The sequence below is a fragment of the Hemiscyllium ocellatum genome, chromosome 28 (assembly GCF_020745735.1).
Source record: "Hemiscyllium ocellatum isolate sHemOce1 chromosome 28, sHemOce1.pat.X.cur, whole genome shotgun sequence".
NCBI classification, from domain to species: domain Eukaryota; kingdom Metazoa; phylum Chordata; class Chondrichthyes; order Orectolobiformes; family Hemiscylliidae; genus Hemiscyllium; species Hemiscyllium ocellatum.
In genome coordinates this window covers 45136011-45162036 of record NC_083428.1, presented here as the reverse complement: position 1 = coordinate 45162036, position 26026 = coordinate 45136011, and the positions used below count along the sequence as shown (strand labels likewise).

Genomic DNA, 26026 nt, shown 5'->3' with positions numbered 1-26026 from the left:
ACTCCTGCAGGGATGTCCTGGAGCTGAGATAGCTGACTTCCAACTCTCACCGTCATCTTCCTATGTGTCAGGTATGAATCTAACCACCAGAGAGTTTACCCCCTGATACCCAGTGATTCCAGTTTTGATTAGATTCCCTACAGTGTGGAAACAGGCCATTCAGCCCAACAAGTTCACACTGACCCTCCGAAGAGCAACCCACCCACATCCACCCCCCCTTACATTTACCTCTGACTAATGCACCGAACACTACAGGTAATTTAGCATGGCCAATCCACATAACCTGCACATCTTTGGACTGTGGGAGGAAACTGGAGCACCCGGAGGAAACCCACACAGACACTGGGAGAATGTGCAAACTCCACACAGACACCCAAGGGTGGGACTCAAACCTGAGACCCTGGTGCTGTGCGGCAGCAGTGCTAACCACTGAGTCACTCCTTTCTGTTAAGGCTCCTTGATGCCGCACTCGGTCGAATGCAGCCTTGATGTCCCTCTCCCCTCCCCTCTGGAATTCAGCTCTCTTGTCCATGTTTGAACCAAGGCTGTAATGGGGTCAGGAGCTGAGTGGCCCTGGGGGAACCCAAACTGGGCGTCACTGAGCAGGTTATTGCTGAGCAGGTGCTGCTTCTGTCAATGACACCTTCCATCATTTTACTGATGATCGAGAGTGGACTGGTGGGGTGGTAACTGGCCGGGTTGGATTTGTCCTGCTTTTTATGCACAGGAGCTAGCTGGGCTAACTCTCCCCCTTGTTGGGCTGTAACTGTCCTGGAACAGCCTGGATAAGGGGAACGGCAAATTCTGGAGCATAGGTCTTCTGTACTATTACCAGAATGTTATCAAGGCCCATTGCCGTTCCAGTATCCAGTGCCTCCAACTATTTCTTGATATCACATGATTTGACAGAAGGCTGATATCTGTAATGCTGGGAGGAAGTGAGGATTGCAGATGCTGGAGATTTGTAATGTTAGGGACCACAGGAGGAGACTGAGATAGATCATCCAATCAGTACCTCTGGCTGAAGATTGTTGTGGGCTGAGTTGTTTGCACTGATGTGAAGACTGTACAGGCAGAGGAACCTTTGTTTCTGCGTCTACTCTGTCTATCCATGTTAATATGTTTTCATGGGATTGCCTCTCATTCTACTAAACCAGAGAGAATACTACTTTTCTTTGTCAGTGCAGACTCAATGGGCTGAAGGGTCACATCTGCACGGTTATGACTCTCGGCGTAATGATAGTCCAATCTCTTCAATCTCTCATCACAGGACTGTATCACCACCCCAGGAATCTATTGGTGAACCTCGACTGCACTCCCTCATTCTGAAAAATCATATCCTTTCCTGAGCGAAAACTGCACTTAATGGTCTCAGCAAGATTGTACATAATTACAGCAAAACTCCTCAACTCCTGTTGTGATAAAGGCTAACATACCATTCATTCTCCAACCTCATTCCTTACAGCCCTTGTAGGTTGTGCCTTTGGAGTATCCCAGAGACCTGTTCACACAGCTGCAATCGGCTGCCTTTGTAAAATCCTCCACCCACTGGGACAACTTTCCACATCCCAATACCCTGAGCACCATCTCGAAAGGAGCAGAGGGAGTGATCCCAGTCACCTCTGCACAAACAGTTACCCCTCACCTCTTTTCTGATTCTCCATATTCCTCTGTTTTAAGCAGGCTCTCTTGCACTTACTGCCCAGAATTTTCCGCAGTGTCCATGGCGATTTAACAATGGGGATGAAGCATGAAGTGAGGCACAGGACTCTCGTCTCCCATCCCCCAACCGTGGTAAAAGATTTCATTAGAATTGATTATTTCGCATCAACTTTGAAGTTTGATTCCAATGTGTTAACATTTCTCCCTTCAGTGTCATGGTGATCGACATTACAGATGAAGGCTCTTCGGCCCATCACGTCCGTACCAGTTGAAAACAACCATCCACTCAAAACCCACAGGGTTGTTGGGTCAAAATTTGGGAACTCCCTCCTGAACAGCATTGTGGGTCTCATACAAACTGTGGTGAAGCTCATTGAGATCTATCAGCATCCAAGGCAAGAAATCTCTCTCTCTGCAAATGTCGCATGACCTGCCGAGTTTCTCGAAGTGTTTCCTGTTGTTATTTCAGGATGGCAGCAACAACAGTGTCTTGCTTCGATTTGGGCACTAGGTGCACGGACAGCGTATGGACCACAGCAGTTCAAGAAGGCAGCTCACCTTCTCAAGGGGCAACTGGGGATGGGCAATAAATGCTGGTCCACCCAGCAGGAACCCAACCTTGGAAAGGAAAGGTCGTTGGTCTTACATGATGTTGGGGTACAGTACATTCCCCAGTAAGTTCCCAGTGGGTGGAGGATTTTACAAAGGCAGGGTATTGCAGCTGTGTAAACAGGTCTTAGGGAAACTCCAAAGACACATGTGTCAACTTAGGACAACCTGCAAGAGCTATAAGGAATGGGGTTGGAGAATGAAAGGTGTGTTAGCCTTTATCACAACAGGAGTTGAGTCACATTTAGGGAAGGGGCAATGTCACTGGACCGTAATTCAGAATGGGGGAGAAAGTGAGGACTGCAGACGCTGGAGATCAGAGTCGAGAGCGTGGTGCTGGAAAAGCACAGCAGGTCAGGCAATATCCGAGGAGCATAAGCCCTTCATCAGGAATGAGCTCAGAAATGTTTGAAACGTCGATTCTCCTGCTCCTCGGATGCTGCCTGACCAGCTGTGCTTTTCCAGCACCATAATCTCGACCATAATCCCGAACACCAGGTAAATGTCCTGGGACAGGGGTTCATGTCCGACCCATGACAGGAGGCAACGTTTGCACTCAACGTGTTAAAAAATAGGAACAAAGAGCTAGCCAATGGTAACCACGCAACCAAGGCTGGTGGTAGTTGTAAAAACACATCGGAGTCATGAATGGCGTTTAGGCCAGGAAACCTTACCGTGTCTGGCTTACATGTGACTACATTACAGGGAGACATGGTGGCTCAGTGGGTAGCACCTCCCAGCACCAGGGACCCAGGTTCGATTCCACCCTTGGGTGACTGAGTGGAGATTGTACATTCGCCTCATGTCTGCAGGGGTTTCCTCTGGGCGCTTCAGTTTCCTCCTGCAGTCCGAAAATGTGCAGCTCAGGGTGGATTGGCCATGCTAAATTGCCCAAAATGTTCAGGGATGTACAGGTTGGGTGGGTTGGCCATGGGAAATGCAGGGTTACAGGGATAGGATGGGGGGATGGGTCTGGGTGGGACGCTCCCAGGGAGGCTCGGTGTAAACTCGATGGGCTGAATGGCCAACGTAGGGATTTTTTGATTCTATGACTACACGGTCGCAGCAAATGTTGAGTATTAATGCCCTCAGGCAATTACAGATGGGCATTTAATACGAAGCAGCAATGCTCCCATCCAGTGAATGAATTTAAAATAAATTCCGATTCACGCTCGATATCACAGAATGTATTCCTTTTGGTTCTGTGTCAGCACACTTTGAATACAATCACAGAATTGTTACAGTGCAGAAAGAGGCCATTCTGCCTGTCATGCCTACACTGTTCTATCACCAAGTGCCAATTTCCTGTTTTTTCCCCATATTCCTGAACATCACTTTTATGTAAATAATCAACCAATGGCCTAGTTGAACCCTTCAGTTGAGCCTGCCTCCAGTACATGTACAGGCAGCACGGTCCTCACCGTAATTGTTTGTTATTTAAAAAAAATTTCTTCACAAATCACTCTTGTTTTGTTCAATCATTGTTCCTCTGGGTTGTTCCTTTTACAAGCGGAAATGGTTTCTCCCTATCTACCGTATCCAACTGTTAATAATTTCGAAACCCTCAGTCCAATCTCCTCTCAGCCCTTTTTCTCTCCAAAGAGAGCGGTCTCCTTCACTCTGTCCTGGTGAAGATTCTGGTGAATTCGCAGTCCGTGTCTTTCTTCATGGCAGGAAGAAGACAGAAGAATTTGCTGAAGGTTCATGCACACCCAGATCACATACCCCGGGGGCTGCAGGCAGTGCGGGAGCAATGCAGCAATAATGCAGCAGCAATGCAGCAGCAATGCGACAGTACTGCAAGAGAAATGTGTGTCCAGTTTGCTCCGGATGGAAATGAGGGGTGCATACCACTTCCTGGAAATGGATCTGGGTGGGTTACTCTTCAGCGGGTCGGGGTGGACTTGTTAGGCCGAAGGGCCTGTTTCCACATTGTAGGCAGTCTAATCTAGTCAAGACTGGCTATAGGATACAACATCCAATCACCAATAATCTCTCATTGCAGTCACAGGATTGGCCCCCATCAGTTTCCATTGCCCTGGAGGGCTAGGCACTCAGTCTGCACATGCAACTTTGTCAAAGTTACAAATTGGGCGTCTTGTGTTTCAAACTGTCAGGGGATATAATTGGAAGAAATATTTCCCAGTGGTAGGAGGGTAAATAATCAATAAACACAGATTTAGGATAAGTGTCAGAATTAATTCCACTGGATAAATGATTTGGAGATGCCGGTGTTGGACTGGGGTGTACAAAGTTAAAAGTCACACAACACCAGGTTATAATCCAACAGGTTTAACTGGAAGCACACTAGCTTTCGGAGTGACGCTTCTTCCACTAGCTTTCGGAAGTGAAACTATCATTGTATTCTAACAGATGAAAGGCTTAACAGACAATCAATTTTGCAATGTATAATTTCAGTTACATCACACTGTAAATTTTTGCTATAAATTCTGTGTTACGATCGAGCCCTCCACTATCACCTGGTGAAGGAGCGTCACTCCGAAAGCTAGTGTGCTTCCAATTAAACCTGTTGGACTATAACCTGGTGTGGTGTGATTTTTTAACTGGATAAATGAGGACATTGTTTACTCAATGATTGGCTTTGATCCTGAAAGAGGGGTGGATTCAGCTCCAACCGGGAAGACCTGGATCAATCCTTCCCCAATGGTGGGACAGGGCACTGCAGAGACTGAAGAGTTGGCTCGCTCACAGACAGTTGTGTTCGAAGGGGAGCGGGACAGTAATGAGCAGAGAAACTGTTCCTTCACTTTCACCAAATGAAGAACTACCAGGAGCGGTTTCAGTAATACAATCCTTGAGTCTTTGAGAAGGCCTTACTGATATTCCAGTGAGCTGGAGTGAGAGTGGTCTCACTTACCCCATTCAGGCACAGACGCATTCCCTGGTTACAGAGGCTGTAGTTAGCTTTGGGAAGGGGATTGGGGCAGGCCGTGCTCGCTCCATCACAACGGCTCTCAAAGTTGCACTCGGTCTCCTTCCTGCAGCGCTGACCCAGGGGCACCAGTTCACACCAGGAGTCACAGCACGGTCCCTGGGTGGGGCTGGGAAAGTAAGGGAACAAACCAATTCACAACGCAGTGAGACTCGCTGTTCGGGACGGCACCTGGATATCACACACACTCAGCAGCAGCTAATCGCGATTCTGATTGGTGGGATCGTTAAGCAGCACACAGGGAATGGGTGCCATGTGACCTTTGAATCACAAGGTCACAGAGTCATCGAGTCATAGATCACAGAAACAGACCATTCAGTCTAACCTGTCCATGCCAGCCCCAGGTTTCTGAATCTAACCTGGTCCCACCTCTCTCCATTTGGCCCATATCCCTCCAAACCCTTCTTATTCATATACCCATCCAAATGCCTCTTAAATGTTGTAATTGTACCAGCCTCCACCACTTCCTCTGGCAGTTCATTCCATACACGTATCACCCTCTGTGTGTAAAAGTTGCCCCTCAGATCCCTTTTAAATCTCTTAATGGTATTTGTCAGGGACTTTTAAAGTCGGTTGGGGGAGGCTGGGGGACGCCTGGCAAGTGGGAGGCTTTCGAAAGCGAGATGATGAGAGTTCAGGGACAGCACGTTCCTGTTAGTGTGTGAAGGGCAAGGCAAAAAGTTAACCTTAGCCGACAAGGTTAAGGAGAATCCAAAGAGATTCCACAACTATATTCCAGGGGAAAGAGTAACTAGGGCTGAAAATGTGTTGCTGGAAAAGCGCAGCAGGTCAGGCAGCATCCAAGGAGCAGGAGAGTCGACGTTTCAGGCATGATGCTGCCTGACCGGCTGCGCTTTTCCAGCCACACATTTTTCAGCTCTGATCTCCAGCCTCTGCAGTCCTCACTTTCTCCTGAAAGAGTAACTAGGAAGAGAACAGGCCCCTTTCGAGGTCAGTGAGGCCACCTATTTGTAGAACCACAGGAGATGGGTGAGGTCTTAAATGAATGTGTTGCAGCCACATTTACTGTGGAGAAAGACATGGGACTAGGAAACCTGGGGAAATAAATAGTGAGGCCTTGAAAACAGGCCACATTACAGAAGAGGAGGTGCCGAAGCTTTGAAATCACAGAAAGGTAGATTAATCCCCAAGACCTGATCAAATGTATCCCAGGACATTGTGGGAAGTTAGGGAATAAATTGCCGGGCCCCTAGCCGAGATATTTCTGTCATTGACAGCCACGGATGAGGTGCAGGAGAACTGGGGGGGGGGGGCAGTCGTGGGTGGGGGACGGTGGTGTGGGAAGGCTGCAAGGAAAGGCAGGGACCTATAGGCCAGTGAGTTGTTGGATGGGATTCTGGTCGCCAGAATCTACATGCATTTGGAAAGGCAAGGACTGATTAGAGGTAATCAGCATGGCTTTGTATGTGGGATATCATGTCTCAGAAATTTGATTGAGTTCTTTGAAGAGGCACCCAAGCAGATAGATGAAGGCAGAGCGGTAGGCATTGTGCACATTGACCTTAGCAAGGCCTTCGACAAGATTCCAAATGGTAGACAGGTTAGTAAAGTTAGATCACATGGGATCCAGGGAGCGCTAGCTAATTGGATACAAAATTGGCTTGATGGCAGGAGACAGAGGGTGGTGTTGGAGGGTTATTGTTCCGACTTGAGGCCTGTGCTGCCAGAATTCGTGCTGGATCCACTGCTGTTCATCATTCATATAAATGATTATAGCCACACAGGAGACGTGGTTAACAAACTTGCAGAAGACGCCAAAATCAGTGATATAGTGGACGGTGAAGCAAATTATCTAAGAGTACAACAGAGTTATGATCAACTGGGCCAATGAGCTGAGGAGTGGCAGTTGAATGTTAATTTAGATAAATGTGAGGTGATGCACTTTGATAAGACAAACCAGGGCAGGAATTACTCAGTTCCTGATAGAGCCGTGGGGAATGTTGTCGAACTGAGAGACTTTGGAATGTAGGTCCATATTACCTTGAAAATGGTGTCACGGGGAGACAGGGTGTGTCACGGGGAGACAGGGTGTGTCACGGGTAGGCAGGGTGTGTCACGGGTAGACAGGGTGTGTCACAGGGAGACAGGGTGTGTCACAGGGAGGCAGGGTGTGTCACGGGTAGACAGGGTGTGTCACAGGGAGACAGGGTGTGTCACAGGGAGACAGGGTGTGTCACGGGTAGGCAGGGTGTGTCACGGGTAGGCAGGGTGTGTCACGGGGAGGCAGGGTGTGTCACGGGGAGACAGGGTGGTGAAGAAGGTATTTAGTATGCCACCTTCCATCAGTCAGAGCACTGAGTGCAAGGGTTGGGTTGTCATGTTACAGTTGGACAAGACATTGGGAAGGTCACAGTGGAGTACTGCATACCATCCTCGTCACCCTGTGATGGGGAGGATGGCATTAAACTAAAAAGGGGGCAAAAAGCCAGTTTGAGAAGATTTGTAGCTCAGATTGAGGTTCTGGATGTAAAGGGTACAAAAACGATTTGCCAGTATAGAAACTGGAAGGTTTGAGTGATAGGGAGAGGCTGAGAGATGACCTTATAGAGGTTTATAAAATCATGAGGAGCATGGAGAGGGTGAACACCCAAGGTCTTTTTCCAGGGTATGGGGAGTCGAAAACTGGAGGGCATATGTCTAAGGTGAGAGGGGAAAGATTTAAAAGGGACAACTTTATCATGCAGAGGGTGGTACGTGTATGGAATGAGCTGCCAGAGGATGTGGTGTGGGCTGGTACAATTACAACATTGAAAAGACATTTGGACAAGTACATAGATAGGAAAGGTTTAGAACATAGGAGATAGGACAATACAGCACAGTACAGGCCCCTCGGCCCTCAATGTTGTGCCAACCTTTTATCCTACTCTAACCTACATACCCTTCATTTTACTCTCATCCATGTATCCATCCAAGAGTCGCTTAAATGTTCCTAATATCTCTGACTCTACCACCACCACTGGCAGTGCCTTCCACGCACCCACCACCCTCTGCATAATGAACCTACATCTGACATCTCCATTAAACCTTCCTCCAAATACCTTAAAATGATGGCTCCTCATGATAGCCGTTTCTGCCCTAGGATAAAGTCTCTAGCTTTCTCTGCCTCTCATCATCTTGTACACCCCTCATCCTTCTACACTCCAGTGAGAAAAGTCCCAGCTCCCTCAACATTTCTTCATAAGGCATGCCCTCCAATCCAGGCAGCATCCCGGTAAATCTCCACTGCAACCTTTCTAAAGCTTCTACATCCTTCCTGTAATAACCAGAACTGAACACAATATTCCAAGTGTGTCCTCACCAGGGCTGTATAGAGCTGCAGCTTAACTTGCATCACTTAACCTCAATCCCCCTGCTAATGAAAGCCAACACACCATACCCCTTAACAATGCTGTCAATCTGGGTGGCAACTTTAAGACATCTGGGCACATGTAGCCCAAGATCCTTCTGTTCCTCCACACTGCCAAGAATCCCACCTTTAACCCTTTATTCTGCATTTAAATTCGATCTTCCAAAGTGAATGACTTCACACTTTTCCAGGTTGAACTCCATCTGCCACTTCTCAGCCCAGTTCTGCTGCCTGTCAATGTCCCGTTGCAACCTATAACAGCCCTCCACACTATCCACAACTCCACCAACCTTTGTGTCATCAGCAAACTTACTAACCCATCCTTCCACCTCTTCTTCCAAGTCATTTATGAAAATCACAAAGGGCACAGGTCCCAGTACAGTGGGTGGCATGGTGGCTCAGTGGTTAGCACTGCTGCCACACAGCGCCAGAGACCCGGGTTCAATTCCCACCTCGGGCGACTGTCTGTGTGGAGTTTGTACATTCTCCCCGTGTCTGTGTGGCTTTCCTCCACAGTCCAAAAAAAATGTGCAGGTTAGGTGAATCGGCCATGCTAAATTGCCCGTAGTGTTAGGTGAAGGGGTAAATGTAGGGGAATGGGTCTGGGTGGGTTGCTCTTCGGAGGGTCGGTGTGGACGTGTTGGGCCGAAGGGCCTGTTTCCACACTGTCAGTAATCTAATCTAATCTAAACAGATCCCTACGGAGCACCACTGGTCACCAAGCTCCAGGCTGAATACTTTCCATCTGCTACCACCCTCTGTCTCCTCAGACAGCCAGGTTTCCCTGTATCCCATACCTCCTTACTTTCTGATTGAGCCTACCATGGGGAACCTTATCAAACACCTTGCTAAAATCCATATACACCACATCTACTGCTCTACCCTCATCAATGTGTTTTGTCACATCCTCGAGGAATTCAATAAGGTTTGCGAGGTATGACCTGCCCCTCCCAAAGCCATGCTGACTATCTCTAATCAAATGATGGTTTTCGAAGTAATCATAAATCCTGCCTCTCTGAATCGTCTCCAATAGTTTGCCCACCACAGATGTAAGACTGACTGGTCTGTAATTCCTAGGATTGTCCCTATTCTTGAAGAAGGAAATAACATTTGCCAATCATCTGGCACCAGTCCAGGGGACAGATAGCACACAAAGATCATCGTCAATGGTGCAACAATCTCTTCCCTCACTTCCTGTAGTAACTTTGGGCATATCCCAGGGACTTTCTGTCCTCATGTTATTCAAACTTTCCAGCACATCCCTCAAAGTTGCTACCCAAGTATGGTGCATTGACTTTCATTAGCAGAGGTACTGAGTTAAGGAGCTATGAGGTAACGCTGCAGCTCTGTAGAGAGCCCTGGTTAGACCACACTTGGAACATTGTGTTCAGCCCTGGTTGCCTCATTATTGGAAAGATGGGGATGCTTTAGAGAGGGTGCAGAGGGGTTTAGGGGGATATGGGCCAACTGCAGGCAAAACGGACGAGTTCAATTTAGGAAGCCTGTTTGGCATTGACAGGCTGGACAGAAGACTCTGTTTCCCTGTTGTATGGCTCTATAACAGCAATGCATTTAAATAGAGAAACTGCAGCACAGAGGGACTTGGGGGAAACTTGTGTATGAAACATAGAAAGCTAGCACACAGGTACAGCAGGTAATCAGGAAGGGCTAATGGAATGGTGGCCCATATTACAAGAGGAGTAAGTGAGGTCTGCAGATGCTGGGGATCAGAGCTGAAAATGTGTTGCTGGAAAAGCGCAGCAGGTCAGGCAGCATCCAAGGAACAGGAAACTCGACGCCCTGGGCATAAGCCCTTCCTGATGCTGCCTGAAGGAAGGGCTTATGCCCAGGGCGTCGAGTTTCCTGTTCCTTGGATGCTGCCTGACCTGCTGCGCTTTTCCAGCAACACATTTTCAGCCCATATTACAAGAGGGTTGGAGTATATGAGTGGGCTAGTTCAAGGTACTAGTAAGGCCACATCTGGACTGCGGTGAGCAGTTTTGCTCCCCTTGTTTGAAGAAAGATACAATCTCATTGGAGGGAATTCAGAGAAGGATCACAGGGATGATCCCCAGTATGGAGGGATTGTCCCAGGAACAAAGGGGATTCTACTCACTGGAGTTTAGAAGAATAAGAGATAATCTCATTGAACCATACAGGATCCTTCAGGGGCTGGACAGGGTATAACACTGAGAGGGTGGTTCCCCTTGTGGGAGAGTCTAGGGCCAAAGGCTCAGTCTCAGAATAAAGTGGAACCAATTCAGGATTGAAATGAGGAGGGATTTCTTTTCTCAGAGAGTTTAGAGGCTTTGGAACTCCAGAGAGCTGTGGGGGCAGAGGCCTTGTGTATATTTAAGGCTGAGATCAATAGATTCTTGATCAGTTGGGGAACTGAAGGTTACAAGGAGATGGGGATATGAGGAATGGCAGAACAACCAACTCCTGCTCCCCTTTCTGGTGGCCTTGTAGCCTTTTGGTTTTAAAGTGCAGACCACGTGGGCTGACTCTGTCCAGCCTCAGCCTGAATGTGTACACTGGGGCAGAAGGAGCATCGTGACAAAGTACAACTCTCACCATCAGCTCAGATCAAGAGTCCGATGTTAGCCTACCAGGCAGGTCGATGCCAGGGCCCTGTGCCAATCAGTGCCAGGCTATTACAGGCACACTCAGATACATCAGAAAGATGAGTAGACCACTTGGCCCATTGAACCTAGTCCCTGTTCTATAAAGGCATGGCCATTCCGGTTGAATTTGAACTCCCCATTCCCATCGGAGAATCTTCAAGGTTGAGCTTCCTACCTGCACCTTTTCCCAGGCTTCAGTTGACAGGGAGCTCCCTCTGATTGACTGGCACCATAGCAGCAAGGGTCAGTGTTAGTGTGTCCTACATCGCACTGTTCCCCCTCCTCCACCAGCTGATTGCCACAGATTGGCTTCGTACTCTCTGGGAGGCAGAGAGAGAGAGAGAGAGAGACAACCATTATTCAGCCTCCAACATCACAGGCACGTACCAGCAACTGTCAAGGGAGTGGACAGTCTCACAGAACACCTCCAACACACTGTGCCCACGCTACCCACACTCACACTCACACCCACACCCCCACACTACACACTCACACCCATACACTACACACTCACACCCAAACCCCCACACTACACACTCACACCCACACCCACTCACACTCACACTCACTCTACACATTCACACTAACACCCACACTCATACATTACACACTCACAGTCTACACACTCACACTCACGCCCACACCCACACACACACACTCATACTCACAGTCTACACACTCACTCTACACACACACACACCACCCTCACACTCCACACCCTCACACTCCACACTCACACTCCACTCACAGACTTCAAGCTCACACTCAACATACTCACACCCACTCCCCTCAATCTCAATCTTTCACACTTCCTCCCCTCACCCTCCTCACTCGCACTCCCTTCACCCTCTACCACACTCAATTCTGTCACACTCACTCCACTCACACTCACACACTCACCATCTTTCCTTCGCGCATGCTCCTCTCCCTCTCCTTGCCCTGAGACACTCTCCTATTCTCCCCCCTCACATTCCGGCCTCTCTAATCTCCTTCGATCATCCTCATTCCTTTCAATACTGTCTTCCCTCACCCTCACCCCCTCCCACAACCCCTCCCCAACCTCATCCCCCTCCCACATCCCCTCCTCACCCTCATCCGCCTCCCAAAGCCCCTCCCCAACCTCATCCCCCTCCCACATCCCCTCCTCACCCTCATCCGCCTCCCAAAGCCCCTCCACACCCTCACACCCTCCCAAAGCCCCTCCTCACCCTCATCCCCTCCCAAAGTCCCTCCTCACCCTCAACCCCTCCCAAAGCCCCTCCTCACCCTCACCCCCTCCCACAACCACCTCCTCACCCTCATCCCCCTCCCACATCCCCTCCTCACCCTCATCCGCCTCCCAAAGCCCCTCCACACCCTCACACCCTCCCACATCCCCTCCTCACCCTCACCCCCTCTCACAGCCCCTCCTCACCCTCATCCCCTGTCCCCATCCCCTCCCCACCCTCATCCCCCTCCCACAGCCCCTCCTCATCCTCATCCCCCTCCCACATCACCTCCTCACCCTCACCCCTTCCCACAGCCCCTCCTCACCCTCATCCCACTCCCACAGCCCCTCCTCACCCTCATCCCACTCCCACAGCCCCTCCTCACCCTCATCCCACTCCCACAGCCCCTCCTCACCCTCACCCCCTCCCACATCACCTCCTCACCCTCACCCCTTCCCACAGCCCCTCCTCACCCTCATCCCACTCCCACAGCCCCTCCTCACCCTCACCCCTTCCCACAGCCCCTCCTCACCCTCACCCCCTCCCACTGCCTCCCTTCACACAGGCTCCCTCGCCCTCATTATATTCAGTGAAGTAGGTGGAAGGGTTGAGTTTCTGAATCAGGTCCTGAATTAACTGAGAGGACAATGGTTTGATCTGGTGTGTTACGGTTACAAATCTTTGGGGGAGATTTGGTGATGGCTTCCCAACGCAATCACTTCCTTCACTGGGAGAAATCGGGGACAGCCGAGGCTGGCGAGTCAGAGAGTGAGAGTGTGGTGCTGGAAAAACACAGCAGGTCAGGCAGCATCTGAGGAGCAGGAGAGTCGAAGCTTCGGGCTTAAGCCCTTCATTTTCCACACTTTTCAACCTGTGCCCTGCCCCGCCCCCTGTCTGATGTCTGAGGCGGTTAAACCTTGCCCTTTCACAGTTCTCCTTTGGGGGAAATGGTGGGGTTACTCCAGAGTTTATCCTTCACTCTGAGGCCTAGTTACATTGGCATAGCGCCTTACTGTGGAAACACCTGTCTTTCTTTCTCTTCAGGATCTCGCTGATGTAATGGATGGTGCAGTCAGACAGTTTATCATTATTATAGTCATCCCCAGATGAGGCATAACGATACATCAAGAAATTCCCAGCTGGCTTCCTCTGGAGATGTGAAGATTCCCAATGACGACATTCCCGATCCCCGTCGTGCTGGAAAACAAAGAGGAAATGGATGGAGCTTTGATTGTGGAATCCGCCTTCTCCCAGAGGTCACAGCTGTGAGAGACCAGAGTAGACCATTCAGCCCCTCAAGACTGCTAGCCCTTTCAATAAGATCATGGACAAATATATGAAAAGGAAGGGAGTAGAGGGATCCCGTAAGTGAAGACAGTTTGGGAAAAATGTGGCGGTGCAGGCTTGGAGGGTGGGAGGGCTGGATTGTTCTTTGATCTGGATTGTGGCCTCCCCTTGACTTTTCAGTCAACTTCCATACCCACATCAGTCAAATTTCTCTCGCACGCAGCCTGCATTCTATCCACCACTGCTGTCTGAGAAAGAGGATTCCACGGACTAACCCTCCTCACCTCCGGCTGAAGATCCCTGAGTTTTAAGTTGTCTCCTTGTTCTTGACACATGAGGGGAGACATCGTTTCACAATCATCTCGGGCAAGTCCACTCAAGATCTTATGTATTTCAATCAGAACGAGAATGGATACAGGCCAATCCCATCCTACCTCTCTTCACACGACATACCCTGGCCCCACCCTCAGGTTTTCTGTTAACCTTGTACATGGGATGAGGTTATCACTGGCTGGGCCGGCATTAACTGCCCACAGGACAAGTCAACCACATGGCTATGGGTCAGGAGTCATGTGTAGGCCAGACCAGGTAAGGATGGCCGTTTCCTTCCCTAAGGGACATTACTGACCCAGATGAGTTTTCCCAACAATGCTTTCATGGTCATCACTAGACTCTTTATTCCAGAGATTAATTGACTTCAAATTCCACAATCTGCCATGGCAGGATTTTAACCCTGGTCCCCTGGGTCTCTGGATTAACAATCCAGCGATAACACCATTAAGCCATTCCCTCCCCTCTATCGATACCTTCTCTGAGCTGCTTCTGATAGGATTACATCTTTTCCTAACTAATTTGACCACCAGGAGCTGTGAGCTCACCAATATCCTGTGCAGCTGAAGTAAAATCGTTGTTGTGGTTCTGTTCGCCGAGCTGGGAATTTGTGTTGCAGACGTTTCGTCCCCTGTCTAGGGGACATCCTCATTGCTTGGGAGCCTCCTGTGAAGCGCGTCTGTGATCTTTCCTCCGGCACTTGTAGTGGTTTGCCGGAGGAAACATCACAGAAGCGCTTCACAGGAGGTTCCCAAGCACTGAGGATGTCACCTAGACAGGGGACGAAACGTCTGCAACACAAATTCCCAGCTCGGCGAACAGAACCACAACAAGGAGCACCCGAGCTACAAATCTTCTCCCAAACTCTGAAGTAACATCGCCTTGGTTTCATATTCCAGACACATCGCAATTTCATTTGTCTTTCCTCATCATTTGCAGCATCTGTGACAACCATTCAGGAACCCATTTACCAGGACACACCAATCACTCGGTACCACCAAGCTCTGTACTCTCTCTCTCTCTCTCTCTCTCTCCATTTCAGTAGCGTGCTGCTTTTCCAGTCTTCCAGCCACAATGAGTGAGTTCACAATTCCCCACACCCACTAATATTTCCTCACACTCCCTGAACTCGTGAGTACCTTTTTGGATCACAAGGGGTTTGGCTAGAACAGACACTTTTAAGGGCAAGGTAGACAGGGAGGAGGGAATTGACGGAGTCAGCTTAAAAGAGCAAAGATGGGAGGAGACTGAAGTGTAGTATAAACACTAGTCTGAAGGCTGAATGGCCTGGTTCCCCACTGGCTATCCAAAGCAACCCTATTTAAACATAGAAACATAAAAGATAGCAGCAGGAAGAAGCCATCCAGCCCTTGGAGCCTGCTCTGCCATTCACCACCATCATGGCCGAACACCAAGGGGCTCACGGGCGGCAGGGAGGAGGTGGGAGAATGGGGTTGAGAAACATGCCCAGCAAGAGGGAGGACCGCCGATGCTGGAGATCAGAGTCTGGAGTAGAGTGGTGCTGGAAAAGCACAGCAGGTCAGGCAGCATCCGAGGAGCAGGAATGAGCATTCCTGATGAAGGGCTCCTGCCCAAAACGTCGATTTTCCTGCTCCTCGGATGCTGCCTGACCTGCTGTGCTTTTCCAGCACTACTCTGATCTAGCCTCTTGAGAAACCAATCAGCCATGATTGAATGACAGAACAGACTCGATGGGCTGAATGGCCTAATTTCTACTCCTCCATCTTATCGTGTCTTGTGTCTGAAACTTAGTTCCTACTTCATAATTATAATGTTTGATTTTGTTCTAAATATTTGCACTGTCCATTCCAGCTCCCCCCAGCCCCCCTCTAATTGCAGTTTCCGACATGATGACCCTGCTATGTTTGCGATTGATGGATGAACCCTGTGTAATCTGAGTTCTCTTACATTACTGTGTACCCAGCAGGCCATGTACCCAACAGAGTGTGTACCCAACAGCATGTGTACCCGACAGTCCGTGTACACAACAGTCCGTGTACACAACAGTGTGTACTCAACAGGCTGTAAACCCAACAGAGTGTGTACCCAACCAGCTGTGTACAACAGAGTGTGTACCCAACCAGCTGTGTACAACAGAGTGTGTACCCAACAGAGTGTGTACCCAACAGAGTGCGTACCCAATAGAGTGTGTACAAAAAGTGTGTACACAACAGAGTGTGTACCAAACCAGCTGTGTACAACAGAGTGTCTAACCAACAGCGTGTGTACCCATCAGTGTGTGTACCCATCAGAGTGTGTACCCATCAGAGTGTGTACCCAATCAGGTGTGTACCCATCAGTGTGTGTACCCAACAGAGTGTGTACCCAACCAGGTGTGTACCCATCAGTGTGTGTACCCATCAGAGTGCGCACCCAACAGAGTGTGTACCTAACAGTGTGCGTGCCCAACCAGATGTGTACCCAGCAGAGTGTGTACCCAACAGCGTGTGTACCCAGCAGAGTGTGTACCCAACAGAGTGTGTACCCAGCAGAGTGTGTACCAAACAGAGTGTGTATCCAACAGAGTGTGTACCCAGCAGAGTGTGTACCGAACAGAGTGTGTACCCAACAGAGTGTGTACCCAGCAGAGTGTGTACCGAACAGAGTGTGTACCCAGCAGAGTGTGTACCCAACAGAGTGTGTACCCAACAGAGTGTGTACCCAACAGTGTGTGTACCCAGCAGAGTGTGTATCCAACAGAGTGTGTACCCAACAGTGTGTGTACCCAGCAGAGTGTGTACCGAACAGAGTGTGTACCCAACAGAGTGTGTACCCAACAGCCTGTGTACCGAACAGTGTGTGTACCAACAGAGTGTGTACCCAACCAGCTGTGTACAACAGAGTGTGTACCCAACAGAGTGTGTACCCAACCAGCTGTGTACAACAGCGTGTGTACCCAACAGAGTGTGTACCCAACCAGCTGTGTACAACAGAGTGTGTACCCAACAGCGTGTGTACCCAACAGAGTGTGTACCCAACAGAGTGTGTACCCAACCAGATTGTACAACAGAGTGCGTACCCAACAGCGTGTGTACCCAACAGAGTGCGTACCCAACCAGCTGTGTACAAAAGAGTGTGTACCCAACAGCGTGTGTACCCAACAGAGTGCGTACCCAACAGAGTGCGTACCCAACAGGGTGTGTATCCAACAGAGTGTGTACTCAACAGAGTGTGTACCCAACCAGCTGTGTACAACAGAGCGTGTACCCAACAGCGTGTGTACCCAACAGAGTGCGTACCCAACAGTGTGTGTATCCAACAGAGTGTGTACTCAACAGAGTGTGTACCCAACCAGCTGTGTACAACAGAGTGTGTACCCAACAGCGTGCGTACCCAACAGAGTGTGTACCCAACCAGCTTGTACAACAGAGTGTGTACCCAACAGAGTGTGTACCCAACCAGCTGTGTATAACAGAGTGTGTACCCAACAGTGTGTGTACCCAACCAGCTGTGTACAACAGAGTGTGTATTCAACAGCGTGTGTACAACAGCGTGTGTACCCAACAGAGTGTGTACCCATCAGAGTGTGTACCCAACAGTGTGTGTACCCAACAGAGTGTGTACCCAACCAGCTGTGTACAACAGAGTGTGTATTCAACAGCGTGTGTACAACAGAGTGTGTACCCAACAGAGTGTGTACCCATCAGAGTGTTTTAGATTAGATTAGATTACTTACAGTGTGGAAACAGGCCCTTCGGCCCAACAAGTCCACACGGACCCGCCGAAGCGCAACCCACCCAAACCCCTACATTTGCCCCTTACCTAACACTAGGGGCAATTTAGCATGGCCAATTCACCTGACCCGCACATCTTTGGACTGTGGGAGGAAACCAGAGCACCCGGAGGAAACCTACGCAGACACGGGGAGAATGTGCAAACTCCACACAGTCAGTCGCCTGAGTCGGGAATTGAACCCGGGTCTCAGGCGCTGTGAGGCAGCAGTGCTAACCACTGTGCCACCGTGCCGCCCACCGTGTGTACCCAACAGACTGTGTACCCAATCAGGTGTGAACCCATCAGTGTGTGTACCCAACCAGGTGTGTACCCATCAGAGTGTGTACCCAACAGAGTGTGTACCCATCAGTGTGTGTACCCATCAGTGTGTGTACCCATCAGAGTGTGTACCCGTCAGAGCATGTACCCAATCAGGTGTGTACCCAATAGTGTGCGTACCCAACCAGGTGTGTACCCATCAGAGTGTGTACCCAACAGAGTGTGTACCAAATAGTGTGCGTACCCAACCAGTGTGTACCCATCAGAGTGTGTACCAATCAGAGTGTGTACCCAACAGAGTGTGTACCCATCAGAGTGTGTACCCATCAGGCTGTGTACCCAAATGAATTTTGTGCCACATTGTGATGAAATAGCAAAACATTAAATCAAAATACCTGCTGACAAAACAAAACAGACTAAACCACACACCTGAGATCCAGGTGTGAGCTCAGCGAGGCCCTGTCCAATAGCAGCAAGACATCTCAGCTCCTGTGCACGAACCCTCTCACTGTGAGGGCCAACATATCATTCCCCTTCATCGCTGCTTGCTGCATATCTTCGTAACTGGTATATAACGACACCCAGCTCTCAGTACACCTCACCCTTTACCGATCTATCATCAGTTACCTAATAATCTCTCTTCAACTGTTTGCCCCTGTAGTGGATAACCTCCCATTTATTATACTGCAGCTGCCATTTGCTCAGTCTCTCACGCTGAACCATCTCTACACCCTCCTGACAGCTGCGGGAGTGTCCTCTTACTCTGACTATACCCAGCAACAGTTTCTCCACATCTTAAACAAAAATTCCATCCAATCTAACTCCTAACTTCCAAAACTCAAATAAGCACAAATCCTGCAAACTGACCCTCTGAATGCAATCACTTTAGCCTCAACCTGACCCTGATAATGGGGCACAGATCCCAGGGCCACGTCTCAGTCTGTAAATACCTGTAACAGGCTTCCTCTATGTAAAGGAGAAAGTGAGGTCTGCAGATGTTGGAGATCAGAGCTGAAAATGTGTTGCTGGAAAAGCGCAGCAGGTCAGGCAGCATCCAAGGAGCCATCCTGATTCCTGAGGAAGGGCTCAAGCCCGAAACGTCGACTCTCCTGCTCCTCGGATGCTGCCTGACCTGCCGCGCTTTTCCAGCAACACATTTTCAGCTCTTCCTCAGTGTAAACCCTGGAGTGCGCAGTCAATGCTCGAGACTTTGTTGTCTGTGTGTACTCACCGGGGACCCGAGGCTGTGGCCAAGCTCATGAGCCAGAACCAGGTGAATCATTCTCAGAGGGAGCTGTGAGCCGTACTTGCGGGCGGTAATCAGTCCTGTGTTCAGACTGCTCGAGCAGATACCACCATTATGGGCTGTGAAGAAAGGGAAAGTTTTTTTTAGATTACATTACAGTGTGGAAACAGGCCCTTCGGCCCAACAAGTCCACACCGACCCGCCGAAGCGCAACCCACCCATACCCCTACATTTACCCCTTACCTAACACTACGGGCAATTTAGCATGGTCAATCCACCCTGACCCACACATCTTTGTGACCGTGGGAGGAAACTGGAGCACCCGGAGGAAACCCACGCAGACACGGGGAGAATGTGCAAACTCCACACAGTCAGTTGCCTGAGGCGGGAATTGAACCCGGGTCTCTCTGGCGCTGTGAGGCAGCAGTGCTAACCACTGTGCCACCGTGCCGCCCATAAGGTATCTGTCAGTGACTCAGACTGGCAGCTGAGCTGACCCATAAGCCACCTGATGGATGTTCTGACAAACCATGACAGTCTCTCACGAGACAAGGAGGTAGAAGCTTACAATTAGAACTGGGCCGTCAGGAAATGGAGAGTTATGGAAGTTTGGAACTCTTGCCTGTCCATGGATCATGGACGCTGCGGAGTGACTGGACGTATTCATCAAAATTCCACAGTTTCTGGAAAGCTCCAGCAGGTTGGGAACCCATCAACTTACCAGCTGTATTCGGAAAGGGAGGGAGACAGCGAGCAAGAAAGTATGGCTCAGCTCGTCTAATGTCTGTCATGGAAAAAGTCCGAATGCAACATCAAAGGGAAACACCGTACCAGCATCTGGCCTGTCCATCTCTTTAAGCACTTTGTCAGTCTCAATGACATGATTTCTCATTTTCCGAACCTCTGGAGAATGCAAACCCAGTTCGCCCAATCTCCCCTCACAAGCTGTCCCGGGAACTCCCGCTATGGCAATGACAACCTTCCAGAGACGAGGAGACCAAAACCGCACACACCACTTGCAGTGCGGCCTAACCAAACTCCAATTCACCCGACCTGCCCATCTTTGCACTGTGGGAGGAAACCCAGACAGACACGGGGAGAATGTGCAAACTCCACACAGGCAGTCGCCCGAGACGGGAATGGAACCCGAGTCCTTGGCGCCGTGAGGCAGTAATGCTAACCGCTGAGCCACCGTGCTGCCCCACATTGAAGCAGGACCTGCCTGCTCCTGTATGCCAGTCCTCTTGCATAAAGGCTAACACTGCATCAGCTCTCCTGATAGTTCGCTGCACCTGCACCTCAGCGACTTATCAACAAGAACACCCAGGTCCCATTGTCCATCTCCACTTTCCAAACTTTTATTCTTTAAGAAATACTCTGCACACCTGTTTTTCCTACCAGAGTAGATAACCTCACATGATATTCCACCTGGTATGCTCTTGCCCATTAACAAGGCCTGTCCAAATCCTCCTGCAGCTGCTTTACATTTTCATAAGACCATAAGTCTTAGAAGCAGAAATTAGGCCATTCAGCCCATTGATTCTGCGCTGCCATTCAATCATCACTGATGAGTTTCTTGCCCCCATTCTCCTGCTTTCTCCCCCTTACCCTTGATCCCCTTGACACTCAAGAGCTTATCTCTCTCTGTCTGAAATATACATTGCCTTCTGTGGCAAGGAGTTCCATAAATTCACTATTCTCTAGCAGAAGTTTTTCCTGATATCTGTTCTAAAAGGGCTTCCCTTTCAGCACTTTCCTCACAGCTCTTATTCCCATTTAGTTTTGGAATCATCTGCAAATTTGGAAATATTACATGTTGGTCCCCAACTCCAAATAGCTGCTAGATATTGTGAACAGCTGGGGTATAAGCACTGATCCTTGTCAATGCCAGAATGTTTTCCATCAGGTAGCCAATTACTAATCCATGGCAATCTCATCTGCTTTAATGTTTCGAACCAGCCTCCTGTGAGGGACTTTACCATAAGCCTTCAGAAAAGTGAAGTATCCTACATCAGTCTATTCTCCTTTATCAGTCAGCAATCAGTTCAGAATGTTTAAAGTTCATCAAACGGGATTCCCATTCACAATAACATGCTGACACTGCCCAATCAGGTCATTAACAATCAGATGTCCCCCATCCTTTATAACGGATTCTAACATTTCAGCAGAAATCATCGTCGAACCTATAGAACTTTGGAAGATAATAACCAATTCATCGACTATCTCTACAGCCACCTACTTTGACTCTCCTGATATTGGGTCCTGGGGATTTATTTCTTCAGCAATTCCTGAAGAAGGGCTCATGCCCGAAGTGTCGATTCTCCTGCTCTTTGGATGCTGCCTGACCTGCTGCGCTTTTCCAGCAACACATTTTCAGTCCTGGGGATTTGTTAACTTCCAGCCCAGATATAATACATTTACTGCCACTAATTGTGTCATTCTCCCCACGCACATATCTCTAGTTTTGGGAGTTTTCTTGTATCTTCTTCAGTGAACACAGAGACAAAGTGATCATTTAAATTCTTAACCATTTCTCTATTCCCAATTCTAAACTCTCCTGACTCAGTCTGTAACAGACCCACATTTGTTTAACCAAAGGATTCCTTTCTAAGTAACAAATAGAAAGTTTCAGAATGTACTTTAATGATTTTTTTTTGCTAGACGGCATTAGTATTCTATGTTCCCCTGATTTATCCGATTCTTGGTCCAATCACTGTCCCAATAACAGATTATCTTTAAAACTCCCGGTTAAAACTTGAGGAATGAGAAATGACAGAGAAGCTAAATGACTGCTCTTTGTCGAATCCAATTTAACCGATATGATGAAAGCGAGGAGTTGGGGACAATGTCTGTCACTTTCACAAGATTGGTGTTGGTCTCACTCTGTCACCATTGGACTGGGATAGGAGCAGGTTGGGAGACAGAGGGTTCCATTCACCTTTCCACAACCTCAGACTGTCCCTGAGCAATTTACAACTAACGAAACACTATTCTCAAAGCAGCGTTATTGTAGGGTAAGATATCTGGCAGTAATCGCTTACACAGCAGAATCCCACAAACAGCTGATGATAATGATCTTTAGTTCTTCACATGGAGTGACCCACTCATTTCACGAGGACAGACCCTGGATGAAGGATGGCTCTTTACTGAGGCTCCCTCGGAATGCCCTCAGTCATAACCATCAGCTCCAGAAAGATAACACGTGTTTCAAACAGGTCACCAAACACTGACTGAAATCCCATCAACCACAAACCCCAATATACCCCTCTCCTCCTATACCTAGCTCACAACAATAAACCCCTCCCTAACTGTCTCCAATCTCCCCCTCTCCAATATCCCCCACACTCTCTAACCCTCTCCAATATCTCCCACACTCTCTAACCCTCTCCAATATCCCCCACACACTCTAACCCTCTCCAATATCCCCCACACACTCTAACCCTCTCCAATATCCCCCACACACTCTAACCCTCTCCAATATCTCCCACACTCTCTAACCCTCTCCAATATCTTCCACACTCTCTAACCCTCTCCAATATCTCCCACACTCTCTAACCCTCTCCAATATCTCCCACACTCTCTAACCCTCTCCAATATCCCCCACACACTCTAACCCTCTCCAATATCCCCCACACTCTCTAACCCTCTCCAATATCTCCCACACACTCTAACCCTCTCCAATATCCCCCACACACTCTAACCCTCTCCAATATCCCCCACACACTCTAACCCTCTCCAATATCTCCCACACACTCTAACCCTCTCCAATATCTCCCACACTCTCTAACCCTCTCCAATATCTCCCACACTCTCTAACCCTCTCCAATATCCCCCACACACTCTAACCCTCTCCAATATCTCCCACACTCTCTAACCCTCTCCAATATCTCCCACACACTCTAACCCTCTCCAATATCTCCCACACTCTCTAACCCTCTCCAATATCTCCCACACTCTCTAACCCTCTCCAATATCTCCCACACACTCTATCCCTCTCCAATATCCCCCACACACTCTAACCCTCTCCAATATCTCCCACACACTCTAACCCTCTCCAATATCTCCCACACTCTCTAACCCTCTCCAATATCTCCCACACACTCTAACCCTCTCCAATATCTCCCACACTCTCTAACCCTCTCCAATATCTCCCACACTCTCTAACCCTCTCCAATATCCCCCACACACTCTAACCCTCTCCAATATCTCCCACACTCTCTAACCCTCTCCAATATCTCCCACACACTCTAACCCTCTCCAATATCTCCCACACTCTCTAACCCTCTCCAATATCTCCCACACACTCTAACCCTCTCCAATATCCCCCACACACTCTAACCCTCTCCAATATCCCCCACACACTCTAACCCTCTCCAATATCTCCCACACACTCTAACCCTCTCCAATATCTCCCACACTCTCTAACCCTCTCCAATATCTCCCACACTCTCTAACCCTCTCCAATATCTTCCACACTCTCTAACCCTCTCCAATATCTCCCACACTCTCTAACCCTCTCCAATATCTCCCACACTCTCTAACCCTCTCCAATATCCCCCACACACTCTAACCCTCTCCAATATCTCCCACACTCTCTAACCCTCTCCAATATCTCCCACACTCTCTAACCCTCTCCAATATCTCCCACACACTCTAACCCTCTCCAATATCCCCCACACTCTCTAACCCTCTCCAATATCTCCCACACACTCTATCCCTCTCCAATATCCCCCACACACTCTAACCCTCTCCAATATCCCCCACACACTCTAACCCTCTCCAATATCTCCCACACACTCTAACCCTCTCCAATATCTCCCACACTCTCTAACCCTCTCCAATATCTCCCACACTCTCTAACCCTCTCCAATATCCCCCACACACTCTAACCCTCTCCAATATCTCCCACACTCTCTAACCCTCTCCAATATCTCCCACACTCTCTAACCCTCTCCAATATCTCCCACACTCTCTAACCCTCTCCAATATCTCCCACACTCTCTAACCCTCTCCAATATCCCCCACACACTCTAACCCTCTCCAATATCTCCCACACTCTCTAACCCTCTCCAATATCTCCCACACACTCTAACCCTCTCCAATATCCCCCACACTCTCTAACCCTCTCCAATATCTCCCACACACTCTAACCCTCTCCAATATCCCCCACACTCTCTAACCCTCTCCAATATCTCCCACACACTCTATCCCTCTCCAATATCCCCCACACACTCTAACCCTCTCCAATATCCCCCACACACTCTAACCCTCTCCAATATCCCCCACACACTCTAACCCTCTCCAATATCCCCCACACACTCTAACCCTCTCCAATATCCCCCACACACTCTAACCCTCTCCAATATCCCCCACACTCTCTAACCCTCTCCAATATCTCCCACACACTCTAACCCTCTCCAATATCCCCCTCTCGTACTAATAATTCCAATATCCCTGCTCACACTTTCCCAGTCTCCTTCTCTGCCTGTTGAGCCCTTAGTCCCATCTGTTTCACTGTCCTTCCAAATAGTCATTCCCTGGGGATCATGGTCAAAGGGTGATCGTAGTGACTGGGGGATCTGTTAGAAACACCACTCCTGATGTTAGCGGTAGAAAGATAGAATTTGCCTTTCTGCAGCACCACGGAGAGTACTGGCAGATTCAAAAAGGTTTTACAGGGAATGAAGGATTTTGGGAAATTTTGTGACTGAGTTAAAATACACTCAGCAACATCTGGCATGAGGCAAATAATCAACTAAATATATTCAGGCCATTCAGAGAGCACCAGAGCCTGCTTCTATAGGAGCTGGTGCCTATTATACACATCCAAGTCAAACAGGGGGAGTCTCAGCGGTTAGCACCTCACAGCACCAGGGACCCAAGTTCAATTCCACACTTGGGTGACTGAGTGGAGGTTGTACAATCCCCTCACTGCCTGCGTGGGTTTCCTCCCACACTGCAAAGATGTGCAGGTTAGGTGGATTGGCCAAGGTAAATTTCCCATAGTGCCAAGGGACGTTACGGCAAGGTGGATGAGCCACAGGGAATGCAGGGAGGGTCCGGGTGGGAGACTCTTCGGAGAGTCAGTATGGACATAATGAGCCAACCGATCTGCTTCCACATTGGAAAAAGGCTCTGATTAGATGGACACATGCTGTTTGACATCTCTTTGAATGATGGAACTGCAGGCAATGCAGCATTCCCTCAGTATGGTATGTGTTTATGTCAGACAGAGAAATGAGTAACTGAACAAAGGAGCAGGGAGCAGGTGGAGTGGGCTGAGAAAGCTCAGACTGTACCACCCCTGTGACCCAGCTGATCAGTGAGCAGGGCTGTTACACACTCACCCCTGTGACCCAGCTGATCAGTGAGCAGGACTGTTACACACTCACCCCCCTGTGACCCGGCTGATCATGTGTATTGGGCCCTGAGTTTTCCTGTGTGCCGTGTCCTTTTGAAGACGGAAATGCGAAGTAATCCCTCTGACACCCTGATGGAATGATGGGATGAAGGAGTCTCCTTACCCACATTCCCTTGCCATGCCAGCCCGAGCTCACCGCTGTAATCCCGGTTTGTCAGGAGGTAAGACAGACAATACTTGCTCCAGTTTTCCTTGGAATGTAAATCCAGAAGTTTCTCTATACTGACATAGCGGTCATGGAGAGGATTGGAATGGTTACATTTGGAGTCAATCTGGAATTTGAAAAATTAATATTTGCTGTGTTA

General features: G+C 49.1%; 1 protein-coding gene across 5 annotated transcripts in view; it reads right to left on the bottom strand.

The window, feature by feature from the left end:
- Nucleotides 1-26026, bottom strand: part of LOC132828850 (disintegrin and metalloproteinase domain-containing protein 10-like) — a 143147-nt gene that overhangs the window by 32783 nt on the left and 84338 nt on the right. For all 5 annotated transcript variants that reach the window (XM_060846001.1, XM_060846002.1, XM_060846004.1 and 2 more), the window contains exons 8-12: nucleotides 25825-25993; nucleotides 19286-19419; nucleotides 13437-13620; nucleotides 11391-11535; nucleotides 5150-5333 (exon numbers count right to left, since the gene is read on the bottom strand). In XM_060846001.1, coding sequence (XP_060701984.1) covers nucleotides 5150-5333; nucleotides 11391-11535; nucleotides 13437-13620; nucleotides 19286-19419; nucleotides 25825-25993 — 816 coding nt within the window. The remainder of the gene's footprint in view (nucleotides 1-5149; nucleotides 5334-11390; nucleotides 11536-13436; nucleotides 13621-19285; nucleotides 19420-25824; nucleotides 25994-26026) is intronic.